Source organism: Panthera pardus, unplaced genomic scaffold (genome assembly GCF_024362965.1).
Source record: "Panthera pardus isolate Hobbes unplaced genomic scaffold, ASM2436296v1 HiC_scaffold_2, whole genome shotgun sequence".
In the NCBI taxonomy this organism is placed as follows: Eukaryota; Metazoa; Chordata; class Mammalia; order Carnivora; family Felidae; genus Panthera; species Panthera pardus.
In genome coordinates, this window is record NW_026526765.1 from 42073225 (window position 1) to 42095919 (window position 22695).

Consider the following 22695-nt stretch of genomic DNA (forward strand, 5'->3'; position numbering starts at 1 on the left):
CAATGAACTCAACACTGCCCCAGCACTTCAAATCGCCATTACAAACATTTCTTCGCGATTTTGATCCCGACGGGTGTACACAGTAGCCAATGGTAGCAGTTCCCCAAAACACTTCTTTAAGGGATCTGATCTGGTACAGGCAGAGGTAGAAGGAACCAAGTCACCGTGCCAGGCTGACAAATAGCAGAGACCAAACAACAGAATGAAGTGTGAAGTCCCAGGAGGGCTCTCCCAACTCACAAGGAGGAGGAGAATCTTCCTTCTCATTGTGGACTTCTAGTCACCGTGGGTCCACAGCCTCAAGCAACGGACACAATGCCATCTGACCAACAACGTGACCGCGGCCGTGGACAGCTAGTCTAACAGCTCTCCTACTGTTCAACATTTTCACTACTTTTGCATCATGTCCTCATAACGGGTCTAACAGTCATTTCAGAAATCAAGCCATTTTACTTCAACAAGGTACTGTTTGATGATTCAAAGACCGATGAGATCAACTTACTCTTGATTCATCACCATCTTTGGCCATTTTAAAAGATGAGAAGAGCACGTAAACAACCCTGTCAAGGTACAGTCTCACAAGGTCTCACTTTAAAGGGGACGGCAGATCTGAGATAAATTTTTGTTCATGACGCTTTGCTATATACCTCGTAGAGACCCACTCACATTTTGATCACATGCTTATCCGTTGAAAAACTAACAAGAAAACGTAAAACATGGCTACATATCCATCTGGCTCAGGAAGAGCCCTGGTCAGACCACTGAATTTTCGGAAGCTGAGATGAAGAAAGTCCAGGGGCACCCTTCTTAGAAGTCCTACAGTTCATTCTACTCAAGTCAGAAGAACCCATTCTCTGTATTTCAGCAAATGGTAGGGAGAACTAGCTTACTGGCTTGGTTTCTAAAATCTTGATTGCTATGTTTATTATAATGGAATTCAGTTTATAGCCATTACAGTATTCTCCGCTTGAAACATTTTAATAGCACTGCGAGCACTAATAGAAATAGGAAAATCTCTTGCTATTTGTTGATGGAAAATAATAGAAAACGCAAACCTCCCAAATTCCATTTGTAGGCCATAGGAGCATGAGCACAACCGTATGGGAGGAGATAACCAGTCTCTCCCTTCATATATATTCTTTTTTATTTTCTTGTTATACCTTCCCAAAACAGAGACATTCAACAGTAGTTAGAATGGCCATCTCCCGACATTTAAAAAAAACTGCACCCCCCAATGGGTGAACAAAGTAGAGTAGTAACCTAGAGTTCAGCTGAGTAAGCCACTGCGGAGCCTTAAGTGGTGAGGTCTTCCAATTTCAGAGTGATGTGTCTTCAACTTGTATCATCATTTTAGTGGAAAAACATAATTTAATTTTGGTGAAATGAGATTCATCTCCCGACAGGATTAGGAACAGCATTCACTGAATTTCACATTCTTCTTTTGTGAACTGTGAAGAAAATGAATGGTAGCTAGAAGATCAATGGGATTCCAGCTCCAGCTGCAGATGGAATGAAGATATACCAGGACAGAAACACCTATATTTTGATTTACAAAGCTAACAGCAGTTTTAAATCTGCAACTTAATTACAGACCAACTACACCACAACCTTTTCAAATGGCAAAAATACAAAAAAGTTAAGTGTTACAAAAATATTTCAGAAAAAGTGCATAGTCTAAGTGCATAGTAAATAAAAGCACTGAAAAATATCTTGCTAGAGGGAGTTCAGCTCGGAAAAGTTATTACCAAAGCTAAACATTTTTATTTTACACAAACTATACTCAAAAATAGCTTTATGAGACTGATTTCTGGCTAAAAGTATCAAAGGGTTTATTAGTCAAGAAACAAATACCTTAACTCACATGGGTGGATAGAAAAGAAACAAGTAAGCTGCCTACCCCAAAAGTTCGCACTCATTAAGATTTCTGCAGTGGGAGGGTGCTAATATATTCTGTAATAGCAGAATGTGGTGATCATGGAATTAATTATTGCTAAAGTAGATTTAAAAAAGAAAGAGAAAAGAAATAAAACAAATTAAACCTGACACAATCCGAACAAACCTGTCAATTTACAGTTTCAAGGTTATTTTACAAAATACCTACATTTACAACAGGCTCCTGGCAGCATTTTCAGACAAAGGTTCTTTTAATTAATCCTGACATGCTATAAATGAATAAATTACGCTATTTAAAGAATTACTGTCAATAAATTTTTCTTTCTATTGGGTCAGAAAGAGGAAAGAGAAGAGCGCATTTAAGATTAAGAGGAAGCGCACAGAGAACTTAGGGGAAAGAATGGGGGCTTAGGGAGGGTCAGGAATCATAGGAACCTCACCTGGCCACCTGGCGGGATGCTCTCCAAAGTTAAGAATCAATCTGCTCAAAGCCAAATTAACCAGGAATTTAAAGAAAAGCTACAAAATGGTAGTTAAACCCTTTAACGCTTTCATTCTTATGCACAATCAGTCCAGCGGTTAGTGCGAGGCCGCAGGAGTTAGAACACGGAGTCCCGGCTGCTGCGGCACTAGGTACTGTGCCTGTAAGTCATTATAAAAGGAAAAATAAAGAATGCCTTTCCCCTTCAGACCAAAAAAAAAAAAAAAAAATTTTTTTTTTTTAAATAAAAAAAATCTGAGGAAAAGTTGTAACACTAAATCTAAAATGATTCGCAAAGGAACTGTATGTAACAAATGGCTTGAAGTAGTCTATTAAAAAATTGGGGAGATTTTGATTTCATAGTGAGTCAGCAAGGCATTTTTGTTGTTTAAAAAAAATCTCATTTCCTTACAGAAACAGTTTTTAGTTTTTAATGAACTTGTAAACAAAAAAGCTCCCATTTCAAAATAAAAACAAAATCCCAGATCATATAGATGTTTACAGTGATTACATTTATCTAAGCAACATACATACATGTTCAGTTGTAAGATGTTAACTAAATTTCTGTGACAAATATGCTTTTTTTTTTTTTTTTAATACCAAGAACATTATAGAGTTAATGCAGAGTCCTAAGGATAATCTAGTAGTCACTAAGTTTTTCTTAAGTCTTCACTTTAGATGCTGTTATTTCTAGCACAGGTAAGCAGGCAGTCTTCCGAATGCTCAAACACTGGAATCTTTGGTTGCTACCGTATCAAGCTGGCTTGCAAACAAGAAGCCAACCATTTTAAGAATGTTTTAAGTGAACAACTTGCAAACCCCAGGGGTGGATAAACCCTAAGAACACACAATTGTGAGCATTTACAACCATCACAACTGTGGCTGAAGACTGTTCATGCCGTTCTTCTGAAATGAGATCTCAAAGCAGTATAGTTCAAAATAAAAGATTTTAACAAAAATTGGCATATGCACAATTTCTCCACCAATTTGTGTGTGTCAACCATTTAGAGTTAACTTTTCCACTTGAAAAAATGCAATAGAAAACTGGACACCATGTTTCACTATCTCAGTTAATATTCACAATTACAGCGGCTACAACTCAGGACACGGCATCACCAATGCTGCCCAGAGCCAGTTTATACTGAAATTAAGTTCTTTACACCAAGTAAATGGTTGTTCACAACCACTGTCTAGTGTACATATGAACTAAAATTCCTAGATTTGGGGAGAAACAAATGCTGCTCCGATCATCTGCTCTGCTTCTTCTGTTCCTTGATTCATGCTTAGAAACCTGTTTAAAAAAAAAAAAAATCGAAACAAAAAAAGAATGTTACAATTCCAAGTTACAAAAGATTTTTAAAAACCACACCCAAAACTGGGAAATTGGGTGGAACTGGGCCAATAATTACTTTATTAGAATGGTGACTCAGAATATTTTCATCTATTTGAAAATCACGGCTCATCTTAAAACTACATACAAAAACTTTTCTGTTCTAGGTGCCTTTACGTAGGAGCGGTACACAGTGAATCAAAGCCTTCCCAGTCAGCATACACTTTTCAGGCCCGAGAATTACTGGGAATTCCAATGAGCCTGTTTTATTTATTTCTAGACTTCTAGTACCTAGAGCATAGAATGTGTTCAAATATTTATCAAACGAATGAAAAATAAGACGGGTTTGCCTTAAAAATTACAAACTATAGTCTTAATCATACTATATGCAGGAACTTTTCTGCACATTATTTCTGATCCAAATAAGGAGCAATAAGCTTTAATAATAAATGTATTCAAGACATAATTGAGTTATTCCATAGAACACAAACCTGGTCAGTATGATTTTTATCACAGAAACCTTAAACCTTTAAAAACGTTGTACTTCCACCAATAATACATTAAAAAAGTTTTGCCCTGGATTTGAAAACCCAAACAAGTGACGCTTTTTTGTTTTGGCTTTATTTACTTTGCAAGCCTTCCCACCCTGTAAACACTACCTCCCTCTGCCACAATTAGACTCTTAAGACTTCCACACATAGGCAGGTTTGAATAGAAACCAGCCTCAGGTAGTAATAGCTGCATGTTCCATCTGTGGCAAAAGACCACTAGAGCAAATGTTTTTTGCTCTAACATAAACATAAAAAACATAAAACATAAAAAAATGTTTATGTAACTATTACCTACAAGGCTTTATCTATGGCTCAAGGCAGAAAGGAAGTATGCCCATTCCTCAGCCAAAACACGAAAACCCCATCAGTACCACCTTTTCTCAGCAAAAGCCTTCCCTTGAGGTGACCATGCCCCTTGGTTCATCCCCTTCCAAACCCCTATAGCTGGCCTCATTATAGCTCTTTCTAGCCCACTCTGATCTCTCACTTCTAAATTCAGCATGGAAACCATGTTTTTATTCATCATAAACTTCTCCCTTCTTTGTGCTTCTCAAACATTCGCTGGACCATTTCCAATGGGCTCTGTGGGACAAATAATACGCTTCTAAAATCTATGCCTCCCCACACACCCCTCCCCCCCACCCCCCCGCAAAGATAACACCAAACATTTATATATCATTTTTGGGGAAATATGGGCTCACTCGTTAACTAGGAATTTGTTCATTTGAGGACTGAAAGTCATCTTAATTCGTTTAAAAACATATTGTGCTAACACTGTGAGGACAGTGCTGTACACATTCTTTCGCTCTCTATGCTGACTAACAGAGTAGACACAAAATAAACCTCTGTTAAAAAAAATAAATAAAATAAACCCCTGTTGCCTGCCCAAGTACTAAATTCATAAAGTAAATGCCAAAATGAAAAATTTTATGAAGCTTTCTGAAAATGAACTTCATCACAAGGAATATTCTATTTGGTATGTATGACTAAAGAGAATTAGCAAAGTAAGCACAAAAAGAAAAGGCTGTCAGATCAAACCTGAATTAAAAACCTTAAAATTAAGACCATATTCTGTAACGTAATTCCAATGTTAAAATACAGAATACTGTGAAGCAAATTAAAACTATGAATTAGCTAATTAGAGATGACCCTTACCCTGATGAGCATTTGATTTCAAGTCCTGCAATTATTCTTAAATATGATAAAGAAAAATGTTTACACAGCTACGAAAACTGTTTACCACACCTTGCTATGTGATTACGTTATACTGAATAATCTAATTACTACGTTGAATATCCCAACAGCTTTAAAATAGAAACCGCTATCACTAACTAAAAAGAAAACGTAAGTTACAATGTCAAAATATTAGAACACTCTTGTGTCTTTAATAGGGATAAAAATTAGATCTAGGTAAGAATTGTATCTGTTCATCTGATATTTGAGAAATTACTGGGTCAGTTAATGATTACAATTGCTTAGGAATCAGACAGAGGCTAGCCTAAAAATATTCCTGGAGGAATAGAGCAGTCAGATCCAGATGTAACTCTTCAGATGGGCCAATGGTAGGATACTCCACCCAGGGATCAATGTTTCTCCAGAGAATTGTCCTAAGATGTTACTCAAGTTTATGTAGGAAAAATCTCAATGGGAGCATTCAGCAAGTATTCAACATTCAATCTTCAAGTGCATTCCTTTTTCCAGTGTGCATTGATTCCTTGGTTTTTATCTTGTAATTTAGGTGGTGTCTCCTGGCTTCTAAAAGTCCAAACACCCATCTTCACTGCAACAACAGTTAAAATAAGGAAGGGATCCCTTTGCTCCTAAAAAACAAAAAAAAAAAAACAAAAACAAAAAAACAAAAAAACAAAACAAAAAAAAGGGAGCAAAAAGCAAAGTCAAAATTGAGTTGGACCATCACTGTAACTACTGAGTTAATAGCTACATTTAAGTTTCTTTTCAAATCTGCAAAAGGAAAAAAATGTCTATGTAACTAGTGAGATTCTACCCCTTAATCCAAAATCTGAAAAGTATACATTGGCTCTTATTTATGAATGCATTTCTGATGTCCCTGATTTTTTTTTTTTTTTAAATAGAACCACAAATTAGTTCAAAGGGATATTTATATAATAGTAAGGCTTGAAGTTTGTGATGGGCTTTTTACATTTCAGTATCCTTTCCTAGTGGAAGACATAACTTTTTAAAAGTAGTTTGAATGCAGTATTCACGTTCATGATGTAAAGCCATTTATTATTAGTTAACATGTCTGTGTTTTTTCTTTTTTGGTTTTTTTTGGCTGCACAGAAATCATAATCAAACTTGGAGAATTTTGAATCAGATTGGCACTATAAAAGCTCAAGAATAAAAACACAAACAGCTACAATAACTTTTCCTATGCTAAACTAAAAAAAAATAAAAGTTGGGAAAGATAAATAGATTTTTTATCACTACAAATAAGATAAATGACGACTTAAGTATATAAAGTACACACATTACCCCTTCAACTGCCTTTAAAAAAAAAAAAAAACCAGACTGGTATCTCTCTTTTTTTTTTTTTTGGTCTTCCCTATTACAGAATTCTGAGGTTGTTGAACTTGAAATACCTGTTACAATTGATTCCTTCCCCAACTGGTAGATGGTCTGCATTATACACCACTGAGTCACAGCAACACTGTACTCCTCTAGATCTTCTGACTGTTGTGGTATCGTCCAGATTTTCGGACAAGTTCATGTTTGGTAAGTCCAGCCAGCCTTGGAGATGTGAGATTCATTCAGATGACCACAAATCAATTCTTGCACACTCGTCTTCGTTTCCTGTTGGGTTACTGAGCTCTTTTCTCTCCAGTGGTAGTGTCCATAATGAAAAAAGCTGACAAAAATTTCAGCAAGTAGATGCAGCTCCCTGGCACTTCTTTAGATTGAGTGTATTCAGAGAAGATCAGTCTCCAGATTATTTCAAGGTCTTCCCCTGTGATTTGGGTTACGTTGCTGAGTGACCAGCCACGTTCCTAGCAGCAATTGGTGAAGTCAGAAAAAGTTAAGCTAGACATAAATGGTAGGTGAATTCCAGTAAACACTGGAAGCTAATTCAAGGAAGACCATGGACATGGTAGGAGAATGTGATAGAAAAATTTTCTATTTTTTGACTGTCAACAATCTGACATCCACGTATGTGATTATGATAAAACTATGCTTAATATCAACGGCTTGGAGTAGTGAACAGAGGGACTAAGATGATAATAGAATTACGTAAGGATCCAACTTTGGCTTCACTACCTTCTGAAATTCTCCCCATCTCTGACCTCAACTAAAGAAATGGTGAACTTAACTGGATTCTGAATGTCCTAAAAAGATTTCCTTTTCCCTTTAGTACTTCTTAAATGTCTTAAAAACTACTTTCCTGATAATCACATTCAGTTGAATAAAAGGAAGCGAAATGAATTTGGAAGTGTCTCAGATGTGAATCTTTTATTTTTCTCTTTAACATGTATAAAAACTAATTATAATCTTGTAGCATAAGAGCACCGAAAATTAGTACACATCATAGTGGGCTTTACAAGAAACGAGAAACGCCTTATTTCTTAGTCTTTTGATGGGCCTTGGAAAGGAGTACTTCAAAAGATCTTTTCTTTAGAAAAGTAATTAGGATAGAAGTCTATTACACATAATAAACCCATCTTAGCTGAGTAAGTCAGACTTTAAAAGACTTTTTGGACATTCACAGTGAACTGCTGAAACAACTTATTACACACACACCTTTCCATGGAAGAAACATCCCATATACAATTTTCAAAAACTAAAACTAATAACGTAAAATATATTAATATGTCAACCAGTTCGGGGGATTTTTCCAGGAATAGATATCCCTGCAGTATACAGTTTCATGTGCTGAAGATACATTTAAGAAACCAAATTCTCTGCTTTGGAAAACCTCAGCGTATAATTCCGTGAACAAAAACTGATAGGATGTATTAGGTAAGTGCCTTCTAAAGTTTTAACCAGAAAAATGTATTATACGATGTTATCGTCACTGAAAGGATTTCTTGGAATTAGTGAAGAGTTGAGCTGCAGGAGAGCTCTTCCTTGAATAAAAAAAATGACTGTAGTGGACCCTAAGAGAATAACATGCTTTTAAACACCCTTATTACATAGAGATTGAAATAAGGAGTAAGTCACCTAAAAGGGACTGTCTTCAAACTCCAGACTTCATAGATTTCTCAATAGATGGTCTGGATAAATACGGCTGGGGTTAGGGAAGTAGGCTCCCCAAACTTATTTCATGCCACCTTCAAACCTGCTGTACACATTCATGGCTTTATACTGAGGGGATTTCACATGAGATCTGCCTGGGGCACTAAGTTCTAGATCCAAGACAAAACAAACGTTTCGAGAAGCCAAAGATCAAACACAATTTTGTTGTTTGTATTCCGGGGCCTGGCATATTTTAGTAGCAAGCAGTATTTTGCTTGGAATCAAAATATACCACCTGAAAATGTCTCTCTGAAAGCAGTCAATGGTAAATGATGCATTTTATGAAAAATCCAATTTTTCAATATTTTACAAGTTGATGTTTATGTAGTAATTTATATAAACCCTGTGTCTATGATTGCCGTGAAAATTTTGTAAGATTTTTTATTTTTTTTAGGTAAACTCTACCCCCAAAGTGGGGCTAAAACTCAGGCCCTGAGATCAAGAGCCATAGGCTCTACTGAGCCAGCCAAGTGCCCCGCAAACTGTGTAAGATATTTAAAGTTGCTTTTATGAAAAATAGTTACAATACAAAATTAAGGATTAAACTTAAGTTTAATTACAATTTTTTTTCCAAGGAAACATACTAACTCACTGGATCCAACTTCTCATCTTTAAGACCTAGATGAGGCAGGACAAAAATTCTGCTTGTTTATTGAGAAAGAGACACACAGTAAACTAACAATGGAACTAACTCAAAATAAGGGAATTCTTTCTGAAGGCTGCTGAATGCCTGAAGTGAAATGTTCTAGGTCAGATGAGATTTCAATCTAATTTTAGTTCTAGAAACTGCAACTCGTGATGATCCTATTATCCCAGCTAGCTTTAGGCAAAAATTGGTTTCATTTTATGAAAAAAAGCAAATACCTTAATAGATGTCAGGCATAACAAGTCCTAAGTTTAGAGACGTTACACTGGTAGGACCGTTTCTCAGTGATACCAGCTAGCTACCTAGCGCATTAAGAGTTTCGCACTCTGATTAGCTATATCATGATTAAAACACTCAAAAGGGACAGTTAGGTCCCAAGTGAGATGCAGAGGCAAGCATCGGTGTTTGTTATCCTGAGCGGAAATTTCATCATCTAAGAACCCCCGTTACACTAAGCTTTCAGCTGTGAATCCTCCCCCAATACAGAAATGTTGAAGAAAAGAATCTCAACTTCATTCCTAACAGATGAGCTGCTGGGATGAGGATGACACCAGTGAATTCTCCTTCTTGAAAAGTAACCTCAGATCGGAATCTGTTTTTAAATTACCAAATTGTTCAGATACAATACTAAAAATATAGCCCAAAGAAGGCTAGGTTCAGACTAGAGCAGTCATTCAGAAATGAAATAATTAGAAACCACAAAAACCAAACCTTACCTGCCCACCCCTTCCAGAAAGTAGGCAGGTATCAGGAGGTAAGCCCCAGAAAGGGAACAACGGGGGTAAAGAAAAGCAAACAAAAACCACGAAACTCGGGAGTCGAACTGTATGGCAACAGTGACAAGAATGTGCCCCAACAGTTCTACTCCTTAGTAGCACCAAGAGTGCCAGAGACAGAAAGGAAAGAGACTAGCAGTTCAGTGGCATTTGCCCCAGTTTTTTCCAATTTGCAAGGCCTAACCGCAGAGTTCAATTCCACAACGAATTCCCAGACCCTGAGTATTTGCAAGGTTCCATAAAAGAAAGCCCAAAACAAAACAAGCGTTTTAAAATTAAGAACCTAGGTAGTTAAATAGCAACCAAAAGAGAGATCTGGTTCTCGAGTAGGAAAGATGTGTCGAGCTTTTCAGTTATTTGAGCATTTAAGAACGTAAATGAGATGCTCCGCAACCGAGAAGATAGACACTTTGGGGGCAATGCCAGACGCACCACCTCTGGAAATCGGACCATGTGCACCATTTTTCATTTTAAATGCTACAGCATTAACATGCAGAAAAATTCTTAACACTGTTAGTCTGAAAGTCAAAATACCACGGCTAACCAGATTCATTATTAAAAATCAACAAGTGTTAGGTCTAGGATTTTGGATTGATTGAGTATACCATATTCCCAACACCAAATGTTTATTTTGGAAAGGGTTAATGAATGAGTAAAAAAGATGCAGTTGTTAAAAATGACCCAAAATCCCAAGAGAAATGATATAATATATACACACATATATGTATATACAAATACATATACATATATATATGAACAAGGACATTTGGGTTTAAAGTTAGTAGTCAAATTTTCCAAGGACGTCTCTTTGTAAAAACACAGAGCCAAATTTTTACTTCTTTCAAAACCACTTCCTCGATCTAACACTGTTAGAAATGAAGGAATTACCCAATTTTGTGTTCAATTTGTTCCCTGTCACGTCACTTGGTTCTTGGCTACTAACCTTTCATGTTACTCTTGGTTTTGTCAGTTTGCTTGCCTGTGGGGGTTTGGGCCTGCTGACCCTGCCCACTTGAAGAGGCTGCCTGCTGTGCTGCTTTCTGCTTTAACATTGTCCAATCAAATGTGTAGTCATACTGGTGGTTCAGAGTCCTGGAAAACAGAAAATGATGTGTTAATCCTTTAATAATAGAGTCTGGCTAAACACTCTACTGAACCTGCAAAACAGGGAGGGCACTTTTTAGAAAAATGGTAGTATTTTCTCTAATTATGGTAGCTCCTAAAAGAATTCTTTCCATACACATGACTTTTTAACTCTTCAGTTCCACTTTTTACAAGTCACAACTGAAGGAAAATGATGTCACCACACTTCAGTCTGATGTATTCAATAAGAATAAATCTTCTCCTTTTTCAAAAAGAAGCTGACTTTTGAACTTTCTTGAAAGAGGCAGGGGAGTGGTAATGAACAGCACTCAAGCTGTCAATTATCTAGGGAAACATCCAAATAGGAAGCACCTTCTAAGCACAAATCAGAGTAGGTGTGAGAATGTAAGCTTGGTGTGTGTGTGTGTGTGTGTGTGTGTGCAGATGTGTATGCTGGTGGCTTGGAAAGTAGACTTTCCTGGACTTAGAGAATTACCCCAATTCTTCTTCTCTTCCAACTAAGATTTCCAGCAACATGCACTCTATCTCCCTCCCCCATCCGCTCAAGACCATTTCTGGGTTGCACCAGGGAACCCTAAAGTATGAGGCCTGCTCCCACACCATCATACACCCCATAACTATCTAGTATGTAAATTGCTGTTAATTTTGATATTAAATAGGGTTCCATAGCAAAGTTAGTGTTCCAAGGACCACGAACAGTCACTTGAATTGCAATATCAGTTGCCATTATCATGGAAAGGTTAGATTCTTTGAGTTTGAGTCAACTGTTTCTCCATCCCAAGCTAAAATAATTTCAAGCACGTTTGCATCACAATGGAAACATGCCAAACGAACTCAAATTTCTTAATATTTTATTCATATTGGTTAGAGTCACTTTATTTCGCTACTTGTCAGAACAGATGTCTTGGGTGGATTTGACTAATTTCCTTCCCTGGAGTCTCTAGTCTTAAAAACACCTTAAAAACTGACCTGAAAAGAATGCGGAATAGCTGCCTCAGATACATGTAATCCGGGGCTTCCTCAAAGCGCAGCCCACGACAATAGTTTAAGTACATGGCAAATTCTGCAGGAAACCCCTACAAGTTCAAGAGTTAAAACACAAAGTAAAAAAACAAAACAACTTATTTAAGACAGAAAAATAAATGCATTTAAAAATGCAAGTAAAACTTGTTTTTGAGGACAGTGCTTTATTATTACTTTGCCATAAGATGTGAGAACGCAACTAATATGACTTGGTATCCTCATAAATGTAATAAAGTATCATTGTTCTGACCACTTCATCATGTACAGAGAAAATATGGTTCCTTTCCCTACAGTATTATGTCCTTAAATAACTTGGAGAACCCACTTGTTAATTTATTACTTTATCAACGTCTAACAACTCAATGGAAAACAATTAACAAATGACAAAATCGAGGCCGGTAATGGTATTTGCCACAAAGGCACAGTGAACAGGCACTTCCTCTCAGACTCTGAAATTACTTTCTTTTTTGTAGTAGAATATACTTACATAAACAGAAAAGTAAAATCATCGAGAGTGCAATCATACAAAGCAACTACTATTGTGATACGGATCAATCCAATGCTTTGTCCTACGAAGACTGGGATTGCCTTTTCTTTTTTCCGCAACTGTTATTTTATTTACATAATTTACATATTACTGTTCTGCCACCAACATTATATTCCAAGTATCTTTCTGTGTAATTTTCCAACCTCTTCATAAGCTTCTGAATGGCTGTACAATATCCAAACGAGTGAATACATCATACTTAACTAGTTCCCTGTAACTGGCCATTCAGGCAATTAAAATCTTTCTCTTTTCTAAACAATACTAGTAAGAACACCTGTGGGCATAAACTTTTTCCATTTTCAGTTTCTTAGGAAAGATTCTCAAAAATGTATATCAATATCTCTAAGCCTGTATTTTTTGTTGTTGTTGTTGTTGTTTACTGATTTTTGAGAGGGAGGGAGGGAGGGGCAGAGAGAGAGAGAGAGGGAGGGAGATGCAATCAGAAACAGCTCCAGGCTGTGAGCTATCTGCACAGAGCCCAATGTGGGTCTTGAAGCCACGAACCATGAGATTGTGACCTGGGCTGTAGTCTGATGCTTAACCGACTGAGCCACCCAGGCGTCCCTGAGCCTATAGATATTAATCACCAAAGAGATTTTGCCATCACCAATGTGGAAATGCAAAATACTAAAACAAAAATCCCTGCAGCCTTCCCCTCAAATATAAGTGAAGAGCTTTACGTTAAAAGAGACAGTCTCTTCCCACAACCTTCCAATTTTGAGAAATTTCTCGTATCCAGAAAACTAAGGTAGGATAAAATGGATATACTTGTAACATTCATCTTTATTGACTACATTTATGTAAACAGCTTTCATTCTTTTTTTTTTCAACTTTTTTTTTTTTTTTTTTTTTTAATTTTATTTTTGGGACAGAGAGAGACAGAGCATGAACGGGGGAGGGGCAGAGAGAGAGGGAGACACAGAATCGGAAACAGGCTCCAGGCTCTGAGCCATCAGCCCAGAGCCTGACGCAGGGCTCGAACTCACGGACCGCGAGATCGTGACCTGGCTGAAGTCGGAGGCTTAACCGACTGCGCCACCCAGGCGCCCCAACAGCTTTCATTCTTACATTATTTCACTGTTCGAGAACGGACAGCTGAAACTAATCAGTATATTACACATTTTATTTAAATTCTTAACAAGACATTAAACAGCACATACCAGATGAACCTGCATTTATGTATTCCAAATAGAGCTAAACAACCAGAAGTAAAAGTCAAATAGTATACTTCATGCATTGCTATCTTATGACAGCAGGCAAAACCTTCACAAAAGAAAACTACCAATGCCGTAACTAATACAGATATGAAGTAGTTACCACCGTAACGAGACTGAAAACAATCTCACTACTTTTTAATAATACTAATACTCTGTGTTCACTGCACCCTGACAATTATATGTGGCTAATCCAGAAAGTGAGACCTAGTTCACAATTTCTAGATCAAAATTAATACGTAACCCAGAAGCAGACGATGTGCTAACACTCCCTTTCTCTTCCTGAAAAATGGCTGACTTTCCCGGTAAGCCAAATGAATCATTCTGTTGCATAGAAATAGTAGTGTACAGAAAATATGTTTTGCTTCCTGAAGTATACAGATTTTAAAGTTGGGGGGGGGGGGGAGAGTGCACCTGGGTGACTCAGTAGGTTAAGCATCCATCTGACTCTTGATCTTGGCTTAGGTCATGATCTCATGGTTCGTGAGATCGAGCCCTGCATCAGGCTCTGCCCTGACAGCACGGAGCCTGCTTGGGATTCTTTGTCTCCCTCTCAAAAACAAACTTAAAACAAAAAAAAGTTATCTGGGGGCACCAGAAGACAAGAACATTTTATTCATGGACCTACAATGTATTTATTAATTTAAAACAAATCCCGAATCTCAGAAAAGAACATAGTCTCTTACCCACCCCAATCCCTCTTTTAACTGTAGATCTGGAGAAGGAAAAAGGAATTTGCGGATAGGGAGACATAAAAACACCACTTTCCCCCTTCCACAAAGTACTATTTCAACTCCATGCTGACTTCCCAACACCCAACTATATAATTATATACAGTCTTCTAATTATGTCGGTTACACCACTGTTGTCTCAAAGATGACCAGGTGGTTTTCTTTCTATGTAAGAGACCACGGTTATCCAACATGAAACCGACAGCTCTCCATTCTCAACTCCTAGGCTTCTCTACAAAGCTTGAGATTTAAGAGAAATGAGCCTGATTCCAACTGTCGCCTATATTGTCCACCATTGGCTATTTTTGGAATACTGTGATATGCCTTTGTCTCCCTACTCCTTGATATGCCTGCCAACTGCCGATATCCATTATTTTCTGGCACCAGTTTAGGGATGAGAATATTTATTTTCTCATGAACTAGTGAGGTTCCACTAGACAACTTTACATGCCCTTTTTTCCCCTCTAGTTTTTAACAGATTACAGAACCCAAACAAACGAGAAACATAAAATACTTATTTGAAATGATTCCTAAAGGGATGCCTGGATGGCTTAGCTAGTTAAGCTTGGGTATCAGCTTGGGTCGTGATCTTGAGGTTGTGGGATGGAGTCCCGCATAGGGCTCTGTACTTAGCGTGGAGCTTGCGTGGGATTCTCCCTCTTCCAATCTCTCAAAATAAGTAGACATTTTAAAAAAATAAAATGGCTCATATATTCAAGCTACTCTTAAAGATACTTAGAATCATCAAAAAGTAAATTAAAAATGGTAGTAGCTAGCTACCTCATAGGATGTTTAAGTTCCAGGACAGGCAAATAAAATGCTCCCTCTTCTTGGATTATTTATTATTTAAAAAAAAAAAAACAAAAAAGGCCTCAAGCACACTTGCCTTACATAAAACTTCAACAGGAGTGGACATCTTCTTTTCACTTATTTTTTCATATTTTTGCTTTTTTGTCGCAGCCTGTGGAAAATAAGAATCAAACCACATAGACATAGTCAATACTATCGAGAAGAACCGTGTTAGTTTAACCCACTAGACATAAATGTAAACATGAGATTCAAGAGAAATCATACCTTAGAATTAAAACCAAATCAAAGTAAATAAAACACACCCAACCCCCACCCAAACTGATAGCTCTTTACCAGTGTTTCTACCTCAAGAATATTTTTAGCTATTTGGAAAGGGTAAGTCTAATAGGAACATGATTTAAGTAAAAATGGGTGAAGTCAAATCTGAAATGTGTTTTCATAATCAATACTCAACACAAGGGCAAAAGTAAAGGCAGCTCAATACCAACAAAAGTGCTCATCATTTAGTAACATTAGTAAGTTACGTTATGTCAAAATATTTCTCCAGTGTAAAAATTACTCATTTTTGATAGAGCTAGTCACACAAGCACTGAGCAATTTATCTAATTCACAGATGCTAAATAAACACAGGGACCATTTTCCTTTAAAGGAACAATAAAGTATCAGAATAGCCATTACATTCTAGGACACAGTGATTTTATCATTAACAAACACAAAAATCAAGGTGAAACTCCTAATTAATAGGAGCAAATGTTAGGATAATTAAATAATATAGCTAGTAGTACTACTAGATGAACCAGTTTTACTACACATAAAAGTCTTCCTTTTCAACACACTGGCAACGCATCAAAATCAGAAAGCCTCCACCTTTAATTAGCCCACGTCAATTTCCATTCAGATAAAGCTACTGGTTACCAGTGGGTATCTGCTTACTGTCCCAAAGGAAATTGTTCTTCAGGCCTGACAATGGGATTCTATTAATTCTTGCTGAAGCGATCAGATTTTATTTTCCCAATAAAAGGTTAAAATAAAGTTAATTCACTCTCAGAAAGCTTTAGGTTTCAAAGGGACCTTAAAGTTCATCTCCAATGTGTATTTTTATTCTTAAAACAAAACAAAAAGACTGGTAATGGAAGTCTGGTTTACCTTTAGTCCTTGCCAGGGCAGGCTGGTTCTATTAAAATACATCAAAACATATCCTAATGATTCCATGTCATCTCGGCGACTAGAAAAGAAAATGTAAATTTACGAGCTGGAATTATTATGGAAAGCATCTGGAAAAAAAAAGCCAGGTACACAAGAAGTTTTCCCAAGCGAAGAGAAAGAGCAATTTGGTGGCTTGTGAAAGAAGACACTTAAAGTAATAAGAAAGTTCGTAACGAGTTACTTCTAAACAAAATTTTCTCACAGAATACAAAATTATAAAATCCAACACAGTCCTGCAATTTAATTTCTAAAGAGCAAAAAGGATTTAGCGAGACAACTTTCTAAATGAGGTTAATGAAGAAGACAGAACAAAGTACAAAGTAGCAGGACACTTTTAAGTTTTGCAGAAGCTCCTAAAAACTAACTTGAGGGATGCTGAAATAAATTAGCATTTCATTTTTTTTTTAAGTTTATTTTTGAGAGAGACACACACACACAGAGAGAGAGAGAGAGAGAACACAGCAGAGTAGGGGCAAAGAGAGAGGGAATCCCAAACAGGTTCCTTGCGCACCAACAGCGTGGTGATGGGGCTCAAACTTATGAACCATGAGATCATGACCGGGGCCAAAATCAAGAGTCAGATGCTTAACCGACTGAGCCACCCAAGCTCCCCAATTAACATTTTAAAGCCAATTAATGATGCATGTGAATACATATACACATACACACTGAACATTTCCTAAGCTTAAGATCCTTCTCTTGAGGTTCCTGAACCTAGAAGCATATCATTTATCATTTCTATGCTGGTTTTAAGGAATAAAAATTGATCGATAAAAGAGGAAGGGAAGATGAAAGACCAGAAAAAAATAGAAGATAGAAAAAATCGAAAAAGCACCGAGATCATGACAATGTTTACTTCAAATCAGATCCTATTAATTTATGTAGGAGTGAAGAGCAGAACATGAGATGGCCCACCAATCCCCTCTTAGTTCATTAGGACTCAGGTAACATTTTCCTTGTAAAACTAAATAACTAAAACATTATTTTCCAAACTCAACTTGCATCACTAAAATATAAAAATTCAAGATCAGCATGAAGAAAATAAGTACTACTGTCTTGAGTTGCATGTAAACAAACAAACATCAAGATAAAATTACATTTATGCTTCTAATTTTCCATCACGGAGTATTTTCTCCCCAAGAGACAACCTTCAACAAAGAAACAAAAGGTCTCTCATTTAACTGGCATCACAGCACTGACTAAAGCTCAACAGGTAAAAGAATTAATAAGCGTCCTTCAAATCTTCAGCCAAGAGACATCTTTAGGCATCATAAGAAACTAGTTAAAATATTTCCAAAACCCATTAGTGGCTTTTCCTATGGATCTGAGAAACACATTCATTTCTCAAACTTACCTCTGTTCAATACCGAGATGTGCATTGATGCTAGCATATCGGGCGGTGCCAGTGAGATTTTTATCTTCTCTGTATGGTATGTGTTGCCTTGTCCTGTTGTCTCTGTACTTTTTGGCCAAACCAAAATCAATAAGGAATAACTTTAAAAGAAAATAAAGGGATGTTAGGTTTCCAACCTTGCTCAGTTGAACTGCTGCTTACTCATTCAACAGCATCTATTCTATCTTGTTCAACTATATCAAAATAAAGTATCGTAAGCGAAACAGATAATGAACAAACTTAACATTCCAGTAAGTTTTTACTAGTTCTCGTCAATAAATCAAGTTAAAGCAAATACAGTTAAATGGTTGATCCTTGTCAGCTGAACCAACTTCACAGGCCCAGTTTATTACACACTCGGGAGCCTGTCTTTAGAAAAGTAGTGAAGAAATATATATATACATGCTTCATAGCAGAGTTGAAAAGCGTGCTGTGTGCCATAATGAAACCTGACATCCTGTTACTGTTGGTAAACAAGCATGAGGTTTCAAAAACTGAACGTAAGCTATCTGGAATTCTTCCATTTTGCAAAGGCTATTCTTCCTTCAGTATAGCAACAGAATGTTCATTATCTAAAATAAGACAACTTGGAAAAGTTTGATATTGACAACAAAACCAAGATTTGTATTAACAAAAAAATAAGCATTTTTAAAACAAGCATGCATTACATTCTACTACTTCCCACTGATATTTATCCATTCATCAGGTTAAACTTCTGGGAAATATAAATATGGATCTAAAATCTTAAAAAAAAGCACTTAGTATCTATTTACACCAAGATAACTTACAATTAGCAGTTTAAAGGAGCTAACTAAAAACAAGACTAGTATTTTAGAACAAAATAATGTTTAGTGCTATCATGTTTATATGGGACACATGGGAGTAAGATATGTTTATAATGTAGCTAATTTTTGAAGGAAAAAAACCCCCTATTTTTGACAAAAAAGAAAAAAAAATCCAGTATTTATTTACGTACCTTCTAAAGCAAAATAAATAATCTTTATTTCAAATTTTAGTCTTTATCATAAATTCTCTTACTAAAGTTATGTCTACAAAGATTATCCAACAGGCAGGTCTAGGTGCCCTTTTAGTACCTAGCCCTAGACCTTTTGTTCCCTAGTTGTGCCTACGTTTTCTAGTTTTTCTTTCCATTAGGCAGACTTTGGGTCCCTTCTGTCCAGTTTACAATATCCTAAGAAACCCACCACCTAGCCTCTTAGGGTGTGTGTAAGAATAAAGTAATTGAGGGGGGCCTGCATGGCTCAGTTGGTTAAACATCTCACTTCAGCTCAGGTCATGATCTCATGGTTTGTGAGTTGGAGCCCCACATTGGGCTCTGGGTTGACAGCTCAGAACCTGGAGCCTGCTTCAGATTAGATTCTGTCTCCCTCTCTCTTTGCCCCTCTCCCACTCATGTTCTGTCTCTCTCTCAAAAATAAATAAACATTAAAAAAAATTAAAAACAAACAAAAAATAAAGTGATTGATTTGGGTGAAAAAAAAATCTGATCAAGTGCCTCTCTTAGGAGGGTAAAAAACACTTCTATGGAAGGGCACCTGGCTGGCTCAGTCGGTGGAGCATGCAACTCGTAATCTTGGGGTTTTGAGTTCGAGCCCCACGTTGGGGGTAGACATTACTTTAAGAAAAATCTTAAAAAAAAAAAAAAAAAAAAAAAAAAAAAGGCAGGCCTTTTTTATACATTGGATGGGAAAAGACATTGAGGTTTGAGCTTATTGTCACCAAGGTAACAAGGACATACCTATTTTCCCCTGGTCTACTATGAAAGAATGAAGAGCAAATTTTTAGTAAAATTTAACTGGATAATGAGACCTATCTAGTAAGATTAAATTCACTTCCTCGGCAATCGCATTATTATACGATCAAGAGAAAGTCTTAGAACACACAAAGAGAAACAAAGCTCACACTCCTACTTTTCTCTTGATATGAAAATGGGTTCAGTACACAAATATTAAAATAAGCAAAATACATTTCTGTTAAGCAAACCAAAAAGCATGACTTAAGTTCTGCAGATTCACACTGAAAAGAAAACAAGGCAAAAACAAACACAAAAAGACATCCAGCTCCACAGTATTTTTTTAAATGCCCGTAAGAATTACGTGAGTTTTAAACAAAAGGCAATTAAGACAAAGACTCTCCTCTAAAGGACATTTCCTAGGATTGCTTCTTTTAGTACTTCAAAATGGAGGAGAAAATAAGAGTAACTCTGACAAATTAGATCTGATAGTGTCCTTCATGTCCAAGTGTACATTCAGTTGCTCCATTTGCAACTCAATGACCAGACATTTTCTCACAACTTTTTAAAAGATTGTTCCATGAAAGCTCAATGTTCTCTAGTGTTCTTTCTTTCCACAATGCTAAAGGATGAAATGTAGTTTTAGAAAACAAAAAATAAATACAAACACTGTCTTCTCAAATATTTCAATCTTTAATATCAAAACAAAAAACTACAAAGCAAATAAAACAACTTAAATTTTCTCCTCTTATAAAAACTGAAAGTCAGGAAAAATAATTTCACTGCTAAGCAAAGGTGAAAATAAGAACAAATAACTGAAAAAGAAAGCTACTTAACATAAAAAAATTTTTTTAATCTCTTGGTAGTTCATGATCTTCTGGTACCTATCAAGCTTCTTTAGTAGTTCTCTGCTTTGAATTTAAAAATGAATATACACAAAATGGAAGTGTTTACATGACACCATGTTTCCAAGGATACAACCAAACAGCCGCAAATATGTAAAGGGAGAACCAAACAAGGAAAAGTCAGTGTTCAGTAAGTCATAAGATAATATATTTTTATACATTTGCATATGCAAAAGAAGTCTAATTTCTCTGGTGGGTCAAGCTGCTTTTCTGTGAATTTTTGTTTTGTGTGCTAGGTAAAATTTGTGCCTGTTTTACAGAATGCAGTCTATTCTTCAAAGGCATGTGGGAGTGAATTAATGTTGGGCATAGTGGGATAACTTCATTCAGCAGAGGTGCATTTTATTTTAGCAGAGGTGTTTTTAGAAACACTATCGGTAATTTTAGTTTTTAGCTTAATCTGGCAATTTTTCACCTAACGAGGGTCACAGTTCCTTGCCCTTTCAAAACATTCACAGGATCACTTTTCCTCACAACCCAGCTAATCTGTATGTAGAAAATATAATCGATCCAATGTCATTTTATGGAAGTTGCTAAATGATTATGTTACAAAATAGAAGTTGTGTGAATGAATGGATAAGCAAAAATGGGGAACTAGATGCTTTACAAAGTGCCTAATTACCCACCATCCTCTCTCTCTCCCCACCTCAGATCTAGTCACAACAATTACTATTTCTCCGTGAATAAAAATAAGTTTGAGTTTCAGAAACCAGTAACAGCAGAAGATGATCCCTGGAATAATGCTGGGCAGTACAGAAAAGGATTAAATGATTACTCAGATGATGCATGTGGTACAAAGTATGGAACATACTTTGAAACTATACCAAATTCAACTTATCTTTTTTGATTACTCATGCCAATACTTCCTTCTCAGTGTATACTAAATTGAATGATTAACATTCACTTCTTTGCTCAAGAGCTTAACAAAGTTGGCCAACTTCTATGAAAAAAAGAAGTGGAGACTTCCACTTACATAAAAAAATTTTTTTAAGAAAAGTACTGGGGTGTTTATTACTTAGCCTGCCAAACACTAAATCATCAGGTTATGCATTAATTTACCTTACATGTCATTAATGGTAATTGTTTGCTAAGTGCTTCAATTATGTTACTGTTACATTGTTAGACTGCAATGTCTCCTAGTTCCAGAGCACATGATGCTCTTGGAGCATTTTATGCCGTTTGGCTGAAGTCGGAGAATTCACATATTGAGGTACAATCAATTCTAGACACACTAGATCTGAAATCTGGTCTACACTTACCTGAAGTTCACTAGGGAAGGGGAAGAGAATTGAGGCAGAATATATTCATCATACAGCACTGATGCAACTGAATTTAGATATATTTCATGCATTAAAAGTTCTGCAACTCCAAATACAGTCTTAAAAACTAAAGTCTAGCTCAAGTTTACCATTAGATAAAGAATTTCAATACTAGACCAACATATCATTTCCTCATGTGGACGTTATAGATCTAAACATAATCCTGTTTTCATTTAGGTTTTCTCTACACTTTACAAGCTTTAAGCAAAAGCCACAAAAAAACATCTTAGTAATGTTATATGTTTGCCAAGTATGTCTGAATAATGCCAACGTAAGAGATGCTTGAGCAAGATCTACATTCTCCAGAATTAAAACAAAACAAAAATAATCAAAAGAAAACAATAAAAAAGAAAAGCACATGAATTTGGGATTGAGGTTGGAATAGGAGACAGTTTCAGACCTGGTTTAATCCTGAGAAAGATGGGTCCTGAGAAGTACTAACAGTCATGCTTCTTTTCCTCTTCCCCACTGGAGATTCTAAACACTAAACAGACAATAGAGGGTGGCAGTGCATCAAACAGTATTGCTTACATTGCAACAATGGCCGGCGCAGACAGGCAACACCGAGGCATTAGAGAAAGAACAGGGTAGCCAAATGCCATCCTTCTTCCACCAAGCACTGTAGCTTCTCAGTTTTCCAAATAAGAATCACATGCTCGAGAACATTTGAATTCTGGAAAATACTCAAGTTTTTAATGCCACTATATTGTGTCACTGCCTGAATCAGGGATAGCAATGGTGACATTTGGCTCTTTAATATTTTCA

General features: G+C 36.5%; 1 protein-coding gene across 6 annotated transcripts in view; it reads right to left on the bottom strand.

Annotated features, from left to right (window-relative positions):
- Positions 1-1126: 1126 nt before the first annotated feature.
- CSNK1A1 (casein kinase 1 alpha 1) overlaps positions 1127-22695 on the bottom strand; it is a 48332-nt gene continuing 26763 nt past the window's right edge. The window contains exons 5-12 of one of the 6 annotated variants that reach the window (XR_002084449.2): positions 22331-22414; positions 17915-18054; positions 16501-16579; positions 15431-15505; positions 11999-12105; positions 10905-11017; positions 6856-9121; positions 5616-6075 (exon numbers count right to left, since the gene is read on the bottom strand). Coding sequence is in view for 4 of the 6 variants with exons in the window: in XM_019464382.2 (XP_019319927.1) it covers positions 3658-3665; positions 10869-11017; positions 11999-12105; positions 15431-15505; positions 16501-16579; positions 17915-18054; positions 22331-22414 (642 nt within the window). In the remaining 2 variants the exon portion in view is untranslated. Of the gene's footprint in view, positions 3666-5615; positions 6076-6855; positions 9122-10863; positions 11018-11998; positions 12106-15430; positions 15506-16500; positions 16580-17914; positions 18055-22330; positions 22415-22695 lie in introns of those variants that run through there. The other 5 variants (XM_019464386.2, XM_019464382.2, XR_008423711.1 and 2 more) reach the window with 5 other exon arrangements.